This window comes from Sinohyriopsis cumingii, unplaced genomic scaffold, assembly GCF_028554795.1.
Source record: "Sinohyriopsis cumingii isolate HCF-2022 unplaced genomic scaffold, ASM2855479v2 utg001110l, whole genome shotgun sequence".
Classification (NCBI taxonomy): domain Eukaryota; kingdom Metazoa; phylum Mollusca; class Bivalvia; order Unionida; family Unionidae; genus Sinohyriopsis; species Sinohyriopsis cumingii.
In genome coordinates this window covers 1,033,261-1,055,963 of record NW_028315961.1, presented here as the reverse complement: position 1 = coordinate 1,055,963, position 22,703 = coordinate 1,033,261, and the positions used below count along the sequence as shown (strand labels likewise).

Below are 22,703 nucleotides of genomic sequence, written 5' to 3'. Positions count from 1 at the left end.
TCCCTCTCACCATCTCTAAAACTCTCTCTTTCTCTCTCTCTCTCTCTCTCTCTCTCTCTCTCTCAGAAAACTTGATTCAGGAACTGTACATTTAAAATTTGTATTGAAAAGAAGTCAGTAATATAGTTTTAATAAATGGCATAACATGACTGGCAATAAGAAGAAATGTCAGATAGAAAATTAAATTATAATTATTGATATTTTCTCTTTTTTGGAAAGAAATACAGAAAATTTTAATCATTGATAATGTATGAAAATTTCTAAGGAATTACAAACACAGACATTTAATTTCATTGACCTTAAGTTCTACAGATTTAATATGAGTGTTCCACAATATCATTAAAATGTAACACAGCACAAGAATACTTGGTGGACTCCAGTCACTTTTACCTGTTTGTACGAAATCAGTCTCCAGCAGATATTGAATTTAATTTTTTTTAAATATTCCTGTTTTAGAGGACTCATCCTGTAAGGATGCTGTTTCAAAGATTTAGAATCTACAATATCACCATCATGGTAGATTTAATTGTTCGTGCTGGTACTCATATTCACATAATATCTCTTTTCTTGTGGCAGTATAATGTGAAAGTTTCTGGTCCAGATCATTTAATATTTCTGACTTCTGAAGATTGGTGAAACCAAAGTCACTTTCATAGCAGTCAGAATGCATTCCATCAGTTAACATTCTCATTGTGTTGGATAGGTACAACTAAATTGATTGAATGGGCTATCTCTAACAAAATACTCCTTTAACATATTTATTTGTTTTTTTCTGTTTCCTCCTTTATGGAGTGTTAAGGATATAATTAAGGTCACTTATTTTCTTTTCAATCGTATAAGGACTTAGTCTGAAGAGGATGTTAAAGTATGGGCAAGAGAGCCAGAACCAGCTGAAAATTTCTTTCCATTTTAGTTCTGTATGCCTTAATTTCAGTTTTGACTGAGTAGAGTCACAAGCCTTTGAAAGCTTGTATTTGAAATGGGAAACATAGTCAGCAAGATTAATTTCTGAATCTTCAGTTTCTTTTTGTGATTTCAATGGTCCATGGATAATATATTAAAAAAAACTAGTTCAAAAGAACTAAACCCAATGATTCTTAAATTGATTCCTTAATAGCAATGAACATCATCCTCCCAAATTGTTTTGTATCAAAGCAAAAGACTGAATCATGTTCTTTGAAGTTTGATGAAATCTTTTCAAAGCCCCTTGACTTTTCATGGTATTAGGCAGCAGATTTAAACTGTTGGATGCACAGCGTGTTGAAAAATTCCAAACATAAAATTTTACCCTTGATCAGACTGGCCAAAATGTATAATAAAACTATATCAAAGCTTTTACTTTGCTTTTAGTTTTAATATTTCCCAGAGGAATTACCTCTGGAAATCCTGTGGACAAACATCATGGTCAGCAAGTATTGGTTGCCTGACTTGTTAAGTTATAGGGGGTTTCACGGCTAGTATCACCCCTTGAAAACATCAGAGGGCATATCGGTGCAACTCACTTCTGGATAGTTCAATCAATTAAGATGGCAGATGTAGATCAAGAAAATGTGACAGACTGCTCACATTATGCAAGCAGGATCGATATCTCACTATCTTAAAAAGAAATTCTATCAATATTTGATTGATTTTTTTACATCTTTTATTTTTTTCCACTAACTTGCGCTGCTCCCAGCTTTCAAATAAATATTATCTACTCATTTCAGAACTTCATTATCTTTCCACCACTACCTTATGCTCAAGCTTGTATTATTTGATTGTGCGAAAGTGTATCGCTGTGTAAAAAGTTCTTGCAATTTATCTCACTTGAAGAATAATGAAAATATGTTTATTTTGTACAGATTCAGTCATAGCAGTTAATGGAGGTTGAACGACAACAAGAAAAAAATTCTAACTTCTTAAGGTTTTTTTATTATTGATTTAGACTGTTGCTTTTCTATTAATGTTCATTATATTTTTCATGAAAAAACATGAGTTTTTTTTCAAAATGCACAAATGTCAACCAAGCTTGAACAGACAGGCGCACGTACGAGTCACCCTGAAGATTATTTTAAATTTATTTCCTTGGCTTTTCAATTAATGTTCATTATATTTTTCATGAAATAATTTTATTTTTTTTTCTTTAAAATGCACAAATTTCAACTGTGCTTGATGATTATTTTAATTTTATTGCCTTGAACGATTGGAAATTTTAGAGTATACAGTTTGGAGAAATATCTATGTTAGACACACTATGCATGTATAGGACATTTGTGGCTCTCACCTGTCTGTCTGTCTGTCTGTATGTCTGTCTTATTTCATCTTGTGCATGTGTATGTATATCCTCAAATGAATGTGTGTTCGCATATGTATATTACATAAACATACTTCAGGTTAAAAATGAGTATAAAATGATGCAAAGTTAGAAAGAGTGACTGATAGATAAAGACAACAAATATGAATATTTGTGAGTATCCATTTATTATTGACTTGTAATGTATGTTTTTACAAGCAGTCTCTTTTTTTAATCATACTGTTTGCAATTTTACAGCCGGTCACGTGGATCAATATTGATTTAAAAGGCGAACCAAAGTAATATGACGGAATCAGTGAAACAATTGGATCTTTAAAACTTACATATTTGATGCAAGGAAAGTTAAACAGAATTAAACTAAGTTTAAAAAGGCTGGATACATTTGCTGGTTGCAATCAGAATTGTTGTCTAAAGACCCCAGCAAATTTGAGAGTTATTACGTGTCATCATAAGCAAAGAAAAATCATGCTGAAAGTTATTGCATGTACTGTCTGATATTTGATGTTTCAAAAGTCAAAATGAAAATGGGACAACAAAACATTGCGCATGTTATTTAATCTGAATATTGTACGATATTTACACCCAAATATGAATAAATATTCCGTCTGCATTGATTACTCATTTATCGTTATGATAGCTAATGTAATTATTGCTTTGTTAAGTTCCTCTGAATACATTAAAATACTGAGTTCCATTTAAAATAAAAGATAAACATATACCGATTTAAAATATTCAGCATTACAAATCAGCTGACGTATCAAATGTGTGTTATAATTTTCTTATCGAACTTGTGGTATTACTTTCTTAACACATGTTATAAACGAACTATTAGCATTGCGAAAATAACTGAGAAAGAAGGATATATCAACATATGAAAAATGCAAATTGTTGAGATTGTTTTCGTTAAAGTTATATAACCAAAAATGTGCAATAAATGTTTAAAATTGGAGAGCAGAATGAAATGTTCCTACAAATGTATCTGAAATTATGGATAATGAATTTATATTATCAGGTATGGACAGTGTATTTAATTTAATTATTTGATATCATTTAAGTATGGAAAATAAATAATAGTTAATTATCTGATATAATGTAAGTATGGACACTGAATCTAATTATCTGATTTAATGTCTTTAATTATTCTCCTAGTGTGAACAAAAGATGTTTGGCATATATAATTGATTCATTGGTTTAACCATAATGATCTGTAGTACAGCTAAGATACCTTCCTTTGTTGACTTTATGTTTTGCTAACCAAGTCTAGAACGGTGAACTATCCGGAACTGGAAATTTTTTGTGGGCATTGCATATTGGAGCTAAGGGAGGTAATTTTAGGTGCTACGATCAGTAACTCCGTTGTAACCATGAAACCCCCTATTAGACTGACATTGTTTCCTAATATTCTGCTAAATGGTTTGTCAAATGCAGAAATATATATATAATTTCATACAGGTATTCAGAATATGAACTACACACAAATTTAGTGATATATAAATACCAAACTCAGTTTCTTCTGTGTTCTGGTTAGCCTACATGTACTCATGTTGTATTTAAGGTTTAGATTAAGCAGTATAGTTATATATTGTTTATGTTTACACTTTCTGTAATAAATTGAAAAAAATTATATGTTATGCCAAAAATATTGTTGGTGAGCTTTATTTGTTTTCTTTTTGTGTTAATGCAAAATTGAATTTGACTTTTAAATGCTGATAAGGTTTATTGTTCTGGACCTACCTGTATATTGTATATTTTATGATGAAATAATTTTAATTCTATAGCTGCAGCAGTGCAGTGGGAACCAAACTTTTTCAGTCTGTTCCAACAATATGGTCTTAAACTAAGTAACAGATAAAAAGAAAAACCAACAGGTATTGTAAAATTCAACAAATAATTTATTTCCCTAGAATACAGTGTGAAAATTTAAAAGGAACTTAACAATATTGCAAATTAAATCCTAAATCATCATCATCATTCATTATCATTGGTATCTCAGTCTCGAGAGACCATGCGAATAGCGTCCTTGGAGTGTTTTCTTTCTCTGGGGTGTTGGCATTGTCTGCTATGGCTGTGCAGGCCTATGCGTGAGTGACAGTCCCTATTGCAGTTGGTGCAGACACATTGGGAAGTCTAAGTTATTGGGGTTGCTGCTGCACTCTTCTTTCTCTCACATTTTTTGGCCACCAACTGGCCTCTCCTCGCATCAGTGACTGATATGTCCTTGCTTAACATCACTCTCCAGGTGCTTCAGTCCTTGACCAACACTTCCCAGCAATCGGGTGAATTGTCGCATGCCTTCATGTCCCTCTTTGCACATATCCTTGAAATGGAGTGAGGGGCAGCCTACTCTTCTGGTGCCATTGGCCAGCTGTCCATATAGGATGTCCTTTGGCACTGGAGAGACCTACAAAAACGGTCAGAGACTGCTGGAGTTGTGCACCTACCATGACCTGTGCATCACAAACAACTTCTTCAAGTATAAGCCACAACACAAAGTGTCATGGAAACACCCCAGGTTTCATCGCTAGCACCAGCTCGACTTGGTCATCACTAGGTGCTCTGCCCTTAACAGCGATCTCTCCACCAGAACCTACCACAGTGCAGACTGCGACTCCAACCATGCCCTCATGAGTAGCATGGTGCACCTACAGCCATACACACTACACCACTCAAAACCAAAAGGACACCCTCGCATAAAACTGCGCAGAATATTAGCCCCCTCCAAGGTGGAGGAGTATGTGTCTGCCCTGGACCAGGCTGTCCCGGACCTGCCAGAGCACAATGCCACAGCAAAGTGGAACACCATGAAGGGTGCCATCTACAGTACAGCCATGTCCATGTTTGACAAGAAGAAAAGGTCCAGCCAGGAGTGGTTCAATGCACACTTATCAAGGATGGAACCAATAATCGAGGAAAAACGAAAAGCCTTCATAGCTTATCAAAAAATGCCCTAATGAATGGACGCTTGCTGCTCTCAGAAATGCCCGAAGGAACACCCAATGCATTGCTAGATAGTGTGTGAACGAGTACTGGCAACAACTGTGTGAAGGAATCCAGCACAGTGCCGAGTCCGGAAACATCCAAGGTATGTACAGTGGCAAGAAGTCTCTAGGCCCTACAGTGAAAGGGGCCACCCCCTGAAATCTCTGACGGGAGAGAAGATCACTGACCATGAGCAGCAGATGGGCGGATGGGTGGAGCACTACTCAGAGCTATACTCCCAAGAAATGTCAGTCATCGATGCGGCCCTTAGCAGCATAAAGAAACTGCCCACCATGGAGGAGCTCAACAAAGTGCCCACCTTAGAGGAGCTCAGCAAAGCAATCGACTCCCTCCCAGACGACAAAGCACCAGGTAGTGACAGTGTCCCGCCTGAAGCTATCAAATGTAGGAAACCAACATTGCTTCAGCCACTGCATGAGCTTCAGTGAATCTGCTGGGAGGAAGGAGCAGTCCCCCAAGACATACGTGACACCACGATTGTGACCCTTTACAAAAACAATGGCGACCACAGTGACTGTAATAATTACAGAGAGATCTCGCTTCTGAGCATCATTGGCAAAGTATATGCCTGCCTCATACTCAACAGGCTGCAGCTGATGGCAGACCATGTGTACCCAGAATCCTAGTGTGGCTCAGACCAGGCAGGTCGACGACAGCAGGAAGAGTCTTTTTGAACTTCTCAGTAAGATCGGTTGCCCCCCAGAACTCCGCAGTGTGATAATCTCTTTCCATGTTGATATGAAAGGAACAATTCCTGTATGATGGATCCTCCTCAGCCTCCTTCCCAATCAACAGCGGCGTGAAGCTGTTTATTTATTTCCCTAGAATACAATGTGAAAATTTGAAAGGAATTTAACAATATTGTGAATTAAATCCTAAGTAATCCTTAAAAATCTATCACAAGTCCTAAAGTATAGTGTTCAGAATGAATTCTAACGATGTTCCCAATGAATTCCAATATTGAATATGCTGATGTACCAATAGTCTTGATGTATCACATTGATATAATCCCACATGTCATGAATTCATAATAGGCCCAAAACTTTTTATTTTGCCCATCATGCCAGTGAGCACTTTGTTGGGTTTAGTTCAGTTTCTCAACACAAGGTAAGCTATACATGGCAGCCAGTATAACTAATAAAAACCACTGACTCATGGTAATATAATTGCAGATTTTATCACATACCCACATTGGCCAAGCCCAAGATTTGAACCCACATGGACAGAGGTTAGATTGCAGTGATTGGGAAAGAAATGCACTTGATAGTCTACAATAATGAACAAAAATTGAACACAATATAGGCATATGTAACAAGTCAAAACTACATTGCTTTAAACAGATCCAAGTTAATTAATCCACCACAAACTTTTTGATTTCTTTTTGGATGTACTCTGGTTTCATTTGGTGCTTTATGGAACAGCAACACAATCAGAAAACGTAGTGCTGAGGCAATTGAAGTAAGTTGCCTTGCCCAAGGATACACCACAATAGCTGCCCCAGGCTGTTCTGATGGTAGGATTCAAACCCATACTCATTTGGTCATGAGTCTGGCATGTCATTCAGTTAGGTGCATTGTTGCAAATATTTGTCAACACTTCATTCAACTTGTTTCACCCTTTCTGGCATGTATTTCTTAATATCATTAGAACAGTATATGTCCATGGAGGAGAAAGCTATTGTGGTAATTACATTTAATTATACAGTCTGTTCAAAACAACTAGTAGCTTTTCTTATTAAATGACTTACCAACAAATCGTTGCAGTAACTAAATAATTGATGATTTAATGCCTGTCTCATTGTGATTGAAGAACAGAAGGGAGTATATGATGTTGTCTGACATCCAGGCCCAGGCAGCACAAGTTTGCCATTGTTACTCCCCTTATACTACATGGATGGTTATCATGAAACTTGACACAAACATACATCCCATAGTCTAGTTGGTCCTACTTAAAAATGGTGCAGCTCCAATATCCAGTATCTTAAAATAGTTTTACTACTTAAACTCATTTTGAATAAATTATTTATGAACGTGGGGCTTCACTACAAGGCATCTTTTAACATCTCATTGGTCCTAAATGGAAATTGTGCAAATCTGATTTCCATTCTCTGTGCTATAGCAGCCATGTTGAGAATCTACTGCATAAAAAGTTTTATTGATATCCTGTTTTCACCAGAAGACTTCTAATGATTCTAGTTGGTCCAACATTGAAAATGGCACCACTCACATATCCAGTATGACATAATTTATATCAATCAAATCTTGCTATGGCTACTTCTCCTGAATAGATCATCATATATTTTTTCACTAAAATATTTCTTGTGATGTCCAGTTGGGTTAAATGAAAATGATGCCACTCAGATATCCAATATGACTGCAACAGAGACCATTTTGAAAATCTTGTTATTACTGCTTCTGAACAAAAGGTCATATCAGCATGGGGTTTGCACTGAAAGACCTCCTATAATATCTAGTTCATAAAAGATGAAGATGTGTTTATCTGACCTCCTATATGACTGCCACAAAAGCTATCTTGAAAATCTTGTTATTGCTACATCCCTTAGACGGCTGCTGAGATCAACATTGTGTTTTCACCAAATGACTTATGTCTAGTTGTTCCTAAGTGGCAGTGGTGCCAATCTGATATTCAGTATGGCCACAATGATAGCCATCTTGAAAATCATATTGTTACTCTTCCAAAACAGAAAGTCATATTAACATGAGATTTTTCATGGGAAGACATATCTTAATGTCTTGTTGAGTCTAACTTAAAATGGTGCTAATTTGAAATCCAATATGGTGGCCTTCCTGAAAATCTCACTATTTTGCTTTCACTACTTCTCTTTAAAGTAATTTTGACATGGGGATTTCATCAAAGAATGTATTGGTGTCTAGTTGGTTCTAAATCAGAGTGGTACAAAGTGACCCTTATATGATTACCGTGGCAAATATATTGTATCTCTACTCATCTCAAATGCTATATTAGAAAGGGGAGTTCATCAGAAGACTTGTTACAATACTTAGAGGAAGGTACTGCCAGAAGGAATGTGGAGGTATTCCCTCCCATCTGCTTGGATGTTAAGGTATTTTTATTTTTGTTATGGTACTTCAGGTTCTTCCGAAATGAAAATAGTGCAAATTATACATCCAATATCACTGTTATGTTGTCCTCCTCCTGAAGGGACGTTCATATTGACAAGAGGTTTCAGCCTGAAGACTTCTAATGATGTCTACTTGGTCCTAAATGAAAATGGTGTCAGTCTGATTTCGAATATGTCCACCACAGCAACTAATTTAAAAATCCTGTCAGTGAAGAAATTCAGTAATGGTTTCAGCATTCATCAGTTAAAAGGAAGAAAAAGTAACTTTGAATTCATGGAAATATTTTGGGTCAGTAGAGCATTAGTCCTTTTGAGAGACTCTTATTTTGTCTGTTCAGAAGCTTTCACACAGAAAATTGTGTTCAATATTTTGTACAAAGATCATCAATAATTCAGAGACCATAGTATCACATAATCCAGGTACCAATGTGTTTTGTTTTTTTTAAAATTTGCAACAAAGTGTAAGGATGATTTAGGTAATGAGAATAGAATCCATAACAAGTATGACAGTGAGGCACACTTGCAACATTTGATTAAGTGAGGTAAACTTTTCATATCTAAAACCTACTCACACAGTTGGTTCACATATTAAGTAATTTGATTAAATTATTGTGCCATATATTTTATAGATCTGGTATTCAGTCTACTGACTCGAGGTCTCTTGGTTTACACTGGTTTATTTTCATCATTGTTTCTCTTGAGTGACTATGGTGTGTTGTTCCTATCATTCACCATTAATGCAAATTATTGAGCACAAGTGGGATGAGTTCTCTTTAATACTTTTTGCACTGCACGTAATCTTGAGCTGCGATGCAACAATCACCATTGTCCACTGAGGCAAAATTACCATTATAGAACATAAACAAAATATTCAGAAGTTATTCCTATTTTTGCCTTGGTCATGGATAAGATGCAATTCTGAAAGATTTGTATGAATTTTTTATGGAAAACCAACATACATGTACGTGGATGGAAATAATCTACTCACTGATGATTTACACAGATGTTTCAGTCAAAGTTCAGTTCCCTACCATTGATGGAGTTTATCTTATACTGATACTTTCCCAGTCCTCGTTAAAAATGCATGTTTTGAGTCATCTACCAATCAGACGATCAGCCAGATATCATAGAAACTCAATCAATGTATGGTTGATTATGATAGAGTACTTCCTCACATTTATGCCCTTTATTATATTCCTGTTATTAAGTGAGTATAGATTATATGGACAGTTATACTGAGGGAATTCTAAAGACTTGAGCTTTGACATAGCTAAGGGTATATTGTCTGGCCAGGTTTAGTTGACATCAGAACATTAGTTTTATTGATGGCCGTGTCGACATTGAAAAATGTCTTGATGAAGAGATTTATGTTTTTGACATCTGTAATGAAATCATTTTCGAAGACAAGGATGGTGACAAGTCATTCCAGGACATTCTAAGAGAGTAGTATCATTATTTGTTTTACTGTTGAAATTGTTTCAAATGGGATGCTTATTATCTTCAGTATTTATTTTGATAAACATGATAAAGGAAAACTAATTAGCTTTAAGTCCTAATTCAGTTCATTTGATAAGTCTTTCAAGAATTTTTAGTTATTTTTTTGTACATTTTAGTTTCAAATGGAATGAGGAACTTATATAGTAATCTGTTTGAAACAGAAATATTATTTTTATTTTCAGTTGGTAAGGTGTGATTGCTATGTTTCATCATTGTTGAGTATATTTGGATCTTTAGAACTTTTCTAATGGCTGTATCATAAAATATTAGAGCAAGGATTGTATTTCTTTACAAACAAAAAAGTATATACATGTATAACCTAACTCTAGCTGCATATATTTTTGTTCTTTTCATATGATGCAATTAATGCAGTCTGACTTATAGGTTAAATGAAAATATGACAGAAAGTGGTAAGTGCCTAGAGTTTTGGAAAGAGAGTTGTTAAGTATTGATCTGGCAGGATAAATAGACAATTCTGCTTTATGATTTCAGTTATATGTGAGTTAATAGAGACTAAATATTCCTTTTTATATATTGATATAGAATAAGAAGTCTAACTGTCAGATGATGTTTTGTGCATTGTCTCACCCCGGGTGGTTGTGTGTCCTGTTTTAAAGGTTTCATATACAATCCAACATTTGATGTTGTGAGCTACCTTCCAACAAGTGGATTTGAATAACTTGTATGACTGACTAACAGAAAATCTATGACTTCAGTTCCCTCTGGGGCCAAAAGTATATTTATCTCTCAGTGGACTGTAAGTAAAAAGTAAAATATTGAAGGTAGCATGTCTCCCAAAAATTGTCAGTAGGTGTCAGCTTCATTTTCTCAAGTACTTTAGTCCTATTTATACTCCTGTTGAACATTTACCCAATCTTGTACTCGGTTACTCACAGGAATGATTGCTAGATGGCATCATTCTTCCACCCATACTAGTATTGCTTACATACTCACATATAACCTGTTACAACAAGTTAATAATTTGATAATCATATGTCAGATCTAGGCCTTCTTTAGAATTTATTAAATAGCAAGCCACACTAGTGTATTGCAATTATGGTTAAGTTGGTTAATTGGAAATACAATGCTTCAAATAGAAATATACTTCCGATGTTTTTATCAAATAAACTTAATTGGTTCCAAAAATATGTAATAGCTCCCTTGTCATCATTGCCCATTTTATGCTGAAATTCATGTCTTTCATAAAAACTGTATTGATTACCAATGTTGACACTAGGTGATACCTAATTTAATTTTACTCCACATAACCAAGAAGTTAATTAGCATAGGGTTTCAAATGTTGAGAGGGTGCACAGACTGCTCAGCTAGTCAGCCCTCTAAATCACTTTAGTCTGTTAAGACTCGAAGAGATACAGTTAGGTATACGTAACAGCATTGCATGACAAGGCATATTATAACAGTCTTAAGTTATTTCAAGGTTGAGGTGACTTACAATTCAAATTCTTGACATTCCCTCAGGTCCAAAAATGATGTTTAAAGTACTGAAAAGATTTAAACATAAAATCACCTTTTAATATTTCAGATAAATAAAGATGGCTTATTGTATGCTGACCTGATGCTGGATCCTGCTACAACCAAGAGTGGCAAGATCATCATACGTGGCATAGACAACCGCACAGAGTATGCCGAGATAGCTTATGGCAAGAGGGGAAAGCCTCTTCCTGACAGTGATGAAGAAGAGGTTGATAAGGGCGAGAATAAGAAAAATGATTTGTGATTAAAATTTGTAAATATACACATTGGGTCATTATATATGATAATTTTGTTTGGTCATGTTTTTGTTGCTACCTATCATTGGCAATAACAGATGTCGGACACTTTTGTCCATAAAATTGTTAAATTCTCTTATCTCACATTTCCATTAATTTCCTTCTCTCACCAATTCAGATTGGTTTTTTAAGTTTTGAGAGATTTTTTTATCATCTGTAACTTTAATCCAGCTCTGATCTTTGAGTATAAAGATTGTCACACAAGTGTAATAATATAATAAATAATGTAAAATTTAGCTCATAAATATATCATATGTATTTATGTTTGCTTGCTTTTAATATTATTGGTCACTGTATGCATTTTTATATGAACATGCAAAAATTATTAGTAAAGTATATCTCTCTCTCTCTCTCTCTCTACCATATTTACCGCATATGTTGGAACACCGTATTTGTTGGGACACCATAAATTAATTTTAAAAGTAATTTTTTTGTGCACTGTATGTTCTGGGACACATCGTTTTTTTTCGAGTCGTAAGTTGTGGGACACCTTTTAAATCATTCGAAAATTGCATGTCGGAAATTGCAATCCAACTGAAATTTTATTTTTTAAATATAAAACTGTACTTGAGATAAAACTCTTTAATCCACTGCAGCAGCATTTCATCAACACAACCCTTCTCCTGCACACGTACGGTCTATTATTTTGGTACATGAATACTTTTTTAACTTTCTCATACCATGAAAAATTGTTGGAGGTAACACACCACCTGAAGTGGAAACTGCAAGAACAAAAGGAAGATTTTTTTCAAATCTGCACTAGTCTTGCTAATTCTCATACTTTTGATGCCCATCTTATCGTCAGTCCATCCAGGTGTGTGATCAAGGTACACTAGAGTTTCATCCATGTTAATGATCATATTATCAGCGAAATGATCTGTTTCTCTTCTGGCCATCACGAATTCATCACGTGATTTTATTTTCTCCAAATCTTCTGGATGACGCTGGGTCATCGATGTTCGCGCACAAAGCACTATATTGTGCAACTTTAAAAACTGTTCCATTGTTTTACTTTATTGTCAAACTTTTTGTGAATACTGTTGAAAAGGAACCAAAGTTAGCTTCCATATCTTGGTCGTCTTTGTATATTCAAAGCTAAAAAAAATAAATCGGCACACTTAAAAGAATCCAGTAGTCAGCATCTGAGGTCAGCTTGCTTTGCAATAAAATAACCATTGTATTGATATCCTTTAAAAAAATCGGCTTCCGAGTCCAAAGTCAGCTTCCAACGTCTGCTTGCTTTGTAATAAAAATAACCTTTGTCTTTGATGTCCTGTCGGCAAGTTCAAAGAAGTTTACTGCTGGCTGTCTGTTGTGTTTATTTACCACCAGGGCTTATATGTGCTTGGCATCTTTAGTAATAATTAATACAAAGGTGCACTGATGTCTGCGGGTAAATATTAATGATACTTATGTAACCCACGCTGGCGAAAAGATTGTCATTTGCACTCAAGTGAATGTGTTTTAAAATAATGATTTTTATTTACAAGATACTAGCATACAGTATAGTTCTCTTCTGGCCTTAACGAATTCATCACATGATTTTATTTTCTCCAAATATTCTGGGTGACGCTTGGTCATCGACATCTGTGCATAAAGCACTATATTGTGTCACTTTGAAATTTGTTCCATTGTTTCAATTTATTTTCAAAATTCCCATGAATACAGTTGAAAAGGAGCCCAAGTATGCTTCCATATCTCGGCCGTCTTTGTATATTCAAAAAAAAATAAAAAATCGGCTTACTTCACAGAATCCATAGTCAACTTCCGATGTCGGCTTGCTTTGCAATAAAATAACCTTTGTATTGATATCCTTTACAAAATAAAGTAACCGGGGTCAGCTTCTGAGATCGCCGCTTTGTAATAAAAATAACCTTTTGTCTTTGATGTCCTGTTGGTAGGTTCAAAGAAGGAGTTAACTGCTTGCTGCCAGTCATGTTTATTCACTACCAGGGCTTATGTGTGCTTGTTATAGTAAGGATAATTATGTAACCCTAGCTGGTGAAAAGACTGTCACTTGTACTCAAGTGAATGTGTTTTCAAATGATTTTTTTGGGCAAGATATTGTCATACAGTAGACCTGGATATAATTCAATCTTGATTATTTTGCACCCAACACCGTGTCATGCGTGAATGGCGTCTTCAAGATATCAGTTGACTATTTCCCTCTTGTATGCGATTTTATTGGCCCCAGTTTTCAGTCAGATAACATGTTCAAACCTTTGAGCACAACCACACACAATTGTTGCTCATTGTTCATGTCAATGAACAACATGGTGTGTGGTATCGGACATAATTGATACACGCTACAGTATGGAAGCCTACGCTACTTATACGGATTTCATGGAAATGTTTTATTCTTTAATGCTTATGTTGAAAAAAGGAATAAATGATAAAAACACAAGGTTAGTTTCTTTCTTTTTATAATCAATTATGCGTTTTATTTATCTATTTTATTGTGACGTGCAGTTGGGGGGGGGGGGAGCACAAATGCAATATCAATTTATTTCGTTCTTAAGTCTTGGGACATATGACCAAAGTGAAAAAATGTTTCACCATAAGTTCTGGGACAGGAAAAAAAAATAATTATTTTTTCATGTCCCAACATATGCTGTAAATACGGTATACAGTAGTCCCCCTCTTGAAAGGCCCCCTGATCTGCAGTGGCCACCCACCCTTGGCACTGATGAGTTTGTATTCATAAGTACTCTTCAAGAACGGCCACCACTATAATGTGAACAGTGGCCAGCATATTAAAACAAAAATGTAAGATGTTATCCTCACAAGTGGCCACTTTTTTCTCTCAAATGTATTCAGAACCAATAATTAATTAATATCGTAATGTATTATCAGATTATCTCTATCATCGATACATGTCTCCCAATGTCAAGATTCCGTTCCTGAAAGAAGTGTTGATTAAATTACATGTAACACTAAGATTAATATTATATCATTGTCTATAAATGCCAACGTTTACAGGAAATGGGCTCAACAATGTTATAATAGAGTTTTTGGCTTCACACATCTGTCTAGTTCTTCTCTTTGATGATTACAACCAGACTAATTGTCAGGATCATTACATGGTCAGCATAGGTTAAAAATAGATTTTGTGCATTAACACACACACACAGAAATTAACCTTGACCATGAACAAAACAGAGTATCAGACAAAGACCGAACAATCTTGACAACACATTTATCGCTTCCTTTACAAAGAAGTCATTTTGTCCACTTGATAAAAGTTTCATCTACATAATTAAATCTCATACAGTTAGCAACATCCGAATAAATCTTTACCAAACATTAACATGTCATCATGTAAATGGAGATATATTATTTTAGAAGAAAATCAGTTATTCTACTCAACATCGGGTGAGGTGGGGAGGGGGACTTGCCAAACAATTTTATGTTGAAAAGCCTCAAATAAAACAATGTTGTAAATGATAATGAGGTTATTCAGCAGCAGTGGTAAAATGGAGCAAATGGAAAGAGAATTATGTACGTACCAAGATTTAAATGACATTTTTGAATGGTTTTGCAATGTGCATGACAACAATACCCACTTGCGTATCACGCTTATGCCAAGAATAAAAACTATTAATGTTTATTAAGTTGAAAAAAGTCTATTTTTATAACAAGATGAACGTTTTAATAATTAATGTTAATTTTAAATGAAGATATTAAATTAAAATATTAATTGCTTTGAAGTTTGTAGCTTTCTTACTATGTCCATTACATATACTTCTCACAAAAAATGAAGTCCCCCTCTGAAAAGGCCACCCGTCTTATAAAGCCACTTTCTGGTGCAGAAGGGGTGGCCGTATGAGGTGGGGACCACTGTATATATATATGTATATATATATATATATATATATATATATATATATATATATATATATATAACGTAACGTTGTGCAAGTTCAGATTTGAAACTGTGCAAGCTTACCAATTACAGACTGCTCCGGTCGCGGGAGGTCATGGGTTCAATCCTAGGCTGAATCATACCAAGACTTACACAAAATATGGTACTAACAGCTGTCTCATTAGGCGCTCTGCATTATGAGGTTAGTGTTGGGACTGGTTGGCCTGGTGTCAGGATAATATGACTGGGTGGGACATCATGCTACATGTCTGCAGCATGGTGCCCCAGTGCTAGACATCACTATGAACTGGTACACTGCAGACATTATAGCGATATGACTGAAAAATTGTTAAAGCTGCATTAAAAATCCTAATCACACACACACACACCAATTACAAGCTTACCCATTAAAGCTTGTGCAAGCTTGCTAACAAAGCTGACCTAACTAGCTAAATCAGAAGAACAGATATGGCATCGATTAAATTATTCTATACATGGTCACATACCTCCATTTTTCTAGCCCTTGATGGGCGAAAAGTATGATTAATATCAGATATTAAAATGAAAATGTTAATATATAGTGTACATTAATTAGCATGAGATCTTACTATCAAATTGAAGAAAAGAATGAAGTCATCAAATCATTTAATTATATTTAATCAAATAAAATTAAGAAGAGCATATGAATGGGATCTGTGTGAGGAAACTCTTTATACTTTTGTTCTGTTTGGTTTTGGAAATATTTTACTAATTCAGTTGCATAAAAAAAATCCATTTGGGGTAGGATGGTGTCAAATGGTTAGTTTCTTTCTCTCACATGTCAGAATTATAAACTATTAGGTAGAAAACAAGAATGTTTGCCATTTGAATTAATATGAACCACCTCTTCCAAACAAAATCCACAGAATAAAATTCTGCATCCTCTTCTGCTTCTGGTATGATTTAAGAATCATATACTGAAATAGATTTCAACATATACAATATAACCAGGAAATAAACTGACTAGTTACCTCTTTGGTAAAAGCATTTCATTTTTAGTTGAACATTCAAAATTTACTTATCAAGTCTAAGAAACATCAGTCAGTGTTATTCAGGATCAGCCTTTAATGAGCTCCTAAATTTTACTTGTACTATACATTTTGAAAGGGCTATGACTCATGTCAAACGAATGGCACTTCAGAGCATTAGACAAAAAATCCAATGAAACTGATAAGGTACAGTAAGTCATTTTGAAATATAATAACTTAATAACTACAGTCTTCTTTGAAAATGAAAAGAATTAGATGGAACAACCTTTGAACAGTTGTTGAATTTGATATGCGAGAGGAAAAATAAACCCTAAGAATAACAGAAATGAGATTAACAAACATGCATGTAATTGTATAATCTCGTAACCCTATTGTCAATAACTGACAGCACTGCATCGATTACTGCAGTTTGGCAAGCACAACAATAAATAATAATGATCTGCAGAGTTGTCATCTCAATCATTGGGTGAACAACATTAAAAAGTCATTTTCTGATATATTTAAATCATAAAAGTGAAACAGACTGCTACCAGCAATCTACAGTCCCATAGACTGGCAAAATACACCATTTATTCCAAATTATCTCTCGGTTACTACAAATATATTGTTTATGTGTGCAATGAAATTTTCCAAATGAATGAACTCAGTTGAGATGGTTAATCTTGAAATCTGTGCCTAATTTTGAACATGAGGCTACAATGGTTGTTTTTGTATTCTTTTGACTGGATTATGTTGTGTATATATTTGAAATTCATAAACCAGTCTCCTGCTTGTAAAAAGGGGGAAGTAACTATCTTGAAGGCATCAATACTGAATTAAGTCGCTGTCTTGAAAACCACATTTCGTCTGCATGCTTTTATTATTTGATTTCTTTTTTTAAAAAAACAAGTACACAAAGCTCAATTCTTTATAGAATGTAGGCAGAATTGTATGGATCTCTTTCACTCTCAAAGGAAACAAAATTGTATATAGTTTAATTTTTTTTATTTAGTATGTAAATCACTGACAATTTTTTTCTTCCTGGCAGCAGATTGTCATTAAAATAATATACAACAAAAACTTGATGCCAGAAGTTAATATTACATGATTTACAGAGGCTATATTTGATGATGCATACACAGTCAGTAAATAGCATTTACGAGTACTTGACATCAGATATCTTGCTGCTATTTAAGTGAATCTGTAAATAACTTTGCAATCAGCAATTACTTTCAATTTACAGGATTTTTACTAAATGGAATTCTTTATCCAGTCTTTCATTTACTGACAAAATAAGTGCATATCTAATTGAGTATACAAACACTTAAAGAATTTCCTTTTTGCCAAAAAACTCAATTGTTTCTCTAACGTTGATAATATTTTTCAAAATATTAAAATTGGAAAAGAGACATTTGTAGAAAAAGTAATATTTTATATTTTGCCTAGGACAAGAAATAATTCAGTTTATTTTGAAATATACTAATAACGTTCATAGTTAATTTAAACAGAGAAATATTGGAATAATATATGTAGCAGGTGAGTAAAAGTAATTCAAGTTTTCAGAATTTTTGCAACACTGAAAATGTATTTTATCTAACTCAAGTGCATTATTAGATGATAAGAAAAAAAACCAAATTAGCAACTTTTAATTTGACAGTGTAGTTTCTTATACTGAACATGATCTAGTCACAACGTATATTCTTCAACATTTCAGGAAGTACTGTACTTTTTTCATTTACAAAAGGCTGATTAACAACTTTTACAATAAGTTTATGCTTTATACTTTATTCCACGAAATCTTAACAAACTTATGCACATACTTGATGAGCCATTGTCAATCTTCTCCTGAACAGCGCAAACATATGCTACTGTTTAAACATGAAAAATAGTCCTTTGAGCTATGTACATTTAAATTCCTGATGACAGCCTCTTATGTTTTAAAGAAAATACTGAATTTACACTTAAATACTAACTACATGTTTAGTCCTTGAAAAGTAATGACCCAGTCCTCAGGCTGAGTATACATGTACACAGCTACGAACTTTAGTTCAATTCTGACTGCATTTATATTGTATGGCACTGGTCAATTAATTTATGGTTCTTTCTGACTGAGGTATATTTAAAAATTCTTTCACGCATCACAAGATAAAATTGTTTCAAACGATATAACCCTTTGAAAACTTGAATGATCTCTTACTAATAAAGAATTAGCTAGAGCAGATGTTCTACAGAAATATAGATAGTAAACACTTATAAAACTAACATCAGAAGACGATGTCAATTTCAGAATGGTAAAGACACATTTCTAACATGAAACCATCTGACTTGGATAGTTGTATTTTACAGCTCCAATTAAGGTTCCATCAATAATTTCATAAGTTTGGTAAATGTTTCTAATTAATCTGACCGCAACATATTGTTGATATGAATAATAATGTGAAAAAATGTAAAATCTTAAATGTTCAACAAATTTAAGAAATTCTCCGTGGTTGTATCCACATGCATTTGTATGTGTGTATTTATACCACATACCTTAAGTTTTTTAGATGTACAGAATTACAAGACTTTTCAAATTAATTTCTCTTGTCCATATACATGATCGAAATAAAGATCAATGATTGGTGAAATGGTATTTGATTGTTTATCACTCATGATTCATCAGTCTTTCCTTGAGTTGCCTTCATTGATTGGCTGTTCAGAATGTCAATCAATAATGCCAATCAGCCACTCCACATTGGAGATGTCATTGCCAACAGATGTGAGCTGGTGGTTTGTTATTATGTTATTGCTCTGTCGCATATCTTTATCACAAAGCAAACGTGGAGGGATTAAGTCCCCCACAGCAATGTGTGGGCTTCTGAAAATACATGAGAGCTGTACTGTATACATATATATATATATATATATATATATATATATATATATATATATATATATATATATTAGGGATGGACATGTACCTGGCCCAGCACCAGAACGTGACTGGGTTTTGAACTACCCAAAAATACCAGGGCTTTATGATAAAAATTTGATCTTGTGCTGGTCAAGTTCTCACCTCCCCCCAGCAATTTTAAAATGGAAAAAAAAGGAACCTGTTGTGTTAAGGTCTTAAAAAATGGAGTCAAAGTGGGGTGAGGAACCAGGCAGATGTGAGTGGAGATACTCAACCTGGTAAAAAAACAACCCAGTCAGGTACCCACCTCTCCATCTCTATATATGTGTCTGTGTGTGTGTGTATTTATACCACATACAATAAAACTAACATGGCTTTTAAAAGGTTGGCATAAAGCAATTTGCTATACCAGTACTACTGGTATATTAAATTGTGATCCACCCATGGTGCAATAATATGCATATATAAACATTCAGTATGTATGCTGTATCAATGATATACCACTCATATATTTTCATTAAAAGAAAACTTGGCAAGCCTCATTTCCTTTTAGTGAAAAATTTATATTTATACATAATTTGTTTACCAAAAACGTATTTATGCACATTCCATGTTTGCATCATATTTTTTGATCACTTTCAGTCAAATTCTTTGTCTTTGGTCAAATTCGGTAGTTAGATATTCTTCTTGTGTGGTATCAACAGCAAGTGAAGTTGATTTGAAATGTGTTTGGTTTGCTCTTTGTTCATTTTATTTTATGGATATTTTTTAAATATTAAATGTAATTTGGAAAATGAAAATTTGCTTAAGAAAATGTTAAACTGTAAAGTCCACTGCAGAGAGGAATACACTGAGGAATTTCCATTAATTCAGTCTAGTGGAAAAGACAACACTTATGATATCATTCTCCACCCCCCAAACTGCCCTGTGAAACCCTGTCATGGTTTCAGTTTTCTTTTTTTTTTGGCAGGTCTGATATACGTGTACATATATATATATATATATATATATATATATATATATATATATATATATATATATACAGTATTTATTAGTATATTATTTGACTGGTTGATAATCAGATAAACAGAATATGGAATAAATACACAATAAATCATGAAATATTTATTTAATTTACCAACTTATGAAAAGATAAATCATTGTGCAGAGGACACCATAAATAGCACTTTTCATGATGACTGATGCTTTAAATCACTGCTACAACTCCATGAGGTTTGAAAAAAAAATGGTGACACTGTAAATTGATGAAGAAAACAGTAAATTAACAATTCAAGTTCAGTGAGAGCCAGAGCAGGAAAATAATTAATTTTAAGATCACTAATAATTAATCCTATCAGTTTCAACCTGTGACTGTAAAGATGTAAGTGGTGAAAGCACTGCACAAAGTTGATGGGCTATTATACCTTTGTAAAGCAAGTTGTATCTTTTTCAGTCTTCAGTGCTTGTAAAGTATCAAATATTTTGTAGTCATGTGATTGATATGCTCAATCATTTAGCAGTTTGTAGTGATAAAGTTTGGAATTGTTCTCACAAATTGTTATTTTGATTATGTGCATGTACACAAGAATGTATATATAGAGAGAGAGAGAGCTTATCACTTTTTCAAAATAAATTACTTCTTTCTTGTAAAATGTATATATGCACCTGTATTAATATGGTTCTGTATGTACCACATCCAAAATAGCTGATCCTGATAATCTTTACATGGCTGCATCTGAAATGATGTTTGTATTAACATGTGACTTTCTCTAGATAGTTCTAACAAAAGCCTTCTGCTTTTGACAATTCAGGTTTTGGTAGTTTGCACTTTTTAATATAGATAGCTGAGTACCTAAAGAAAGTCCCCAAGTTTGGATGAATATCTATGCACCATGAATTAAACACTCCTTTGTAAGCTCCAAATAGAACCATAACAAGAATTGTATACGTGTTTCCAAATATATAAATTACACCTGATCACTTTTAAATGTAATTTTGTTTTCATTTTTAGCTTTCAGTTTTGTAAAATAGCAGCTATGTAGTCTTACAGAGAGATGATTTGTATTGTAATTAAGCTTGGAATTGTTAAATTATTATTTTATTGTTATTGTTTTAATGACATGTGTCTACTTCTAGTCATACTGGTAATAGACTGGTCTTACGGTCTGTTATTGGTTGTCAGTCTGTGAGCACAAGTGCATTATTGTTACTCCGCCTAAACTAGTTGGAGGATTACCTTGAAACTGCCATAACAAGAATGCCGCTTAGTGAATACGATTCAGTTGTGTCATAAAAATCATGGCAACCTACTGAGTTAAAGCTCAGCTGTCTGCCCAGACATGATATAGGTTATGAAGATGGGTGTGTGGGAGTGTTTTAGGATTTTGCCAACTGATCCACCCAACATCATTCTTATGGTGAATTATTTACCAACCTATCTGTTGCCTCAGTCATCTGGCCTAGAAGCTGACCACAATAATATATATATTTAGTTCTGGCAGTTGACATGACCATCCAGCTGTCCAGTGGGTTCATTTGTCAAGCATAATTTTTCCAAAACATCAGAAACGATGTCTGTGCTGACTTTGCTGCCAAGACCAGTCAGCTGGGACTTACATGCCAAGCCAGTCAACCACACTGACCCAGACATCGATCCCATCTGAGCCAGCCATGCTGACACAGTTGGCTGTGCTCACCTTGCTATCCATGCCAGGCCATAATATTAGTGTACCAGCAGTCCAGAATGTCCCCAAAACACCTTTTGTATCCTTCAAGTGCAAAAATTGTTTGGCAGACATGCTGATTAGACCGTATCAGTTTTGCCATACAGTATGAGATATCCCAGGAAAATCCAACTTCATTCTGACTTAGAGTATCCTAATTATAGTGGAAGAACTGAATTTAGTTTTGAAGCAGCCATAGAAGAAATCTGTCATATTCTACATCCTATGGAGTGGCCCCCACTATTGATTACAAATACAACTTACAAAAATCAAGGTATTGGTTGACATGGATGAAATTGACACATATCCATCTTTGTTCCTGGTGTTGTGCAAATAATGTCACACCACTGTCAGGCTCCATTTCCCAGCAGGATAATTTCTTTCTTTTTTCATTGAAAGTAATAATCTAATACTGATGACTATTAATGGATATCGTTCCTTGTTTTCTGACACTGAGACATAATGAGTATTTTTGCATTAGACACAAGAAAGATCTATCAGACTTTGATGTATCCCTACCCCGCTTGCTAACCCCTTT

The 22,703-nt window shown here is 34.3% G+C and overlaps 1 protein-coding gene across 1 annotated transcript in view; it reads left to right on the top strand.

The window, feature by feature from the left end:
- LOC149772830 (nephrin-like) overlaps positions 1–15,382 on the top strand; it is a 130,656-nt gene extending 115,274 nt beyond the window's left edge. The window contains exon 15 of the mRNA XM_089947230.1: positions 11,434–15,382. Within this exon, the coding sequence (XP_089803356.1) occupies positions 11,434–11,628 (195 nt within the window). The 3' untranslated portion in view covers positions 11,629–15,382. The remainder of the gene's footprint in view (positions 1–11,433) is intronic.
- Positions 15,383–22,703: the final 7,321 nt, after the last annotated feature.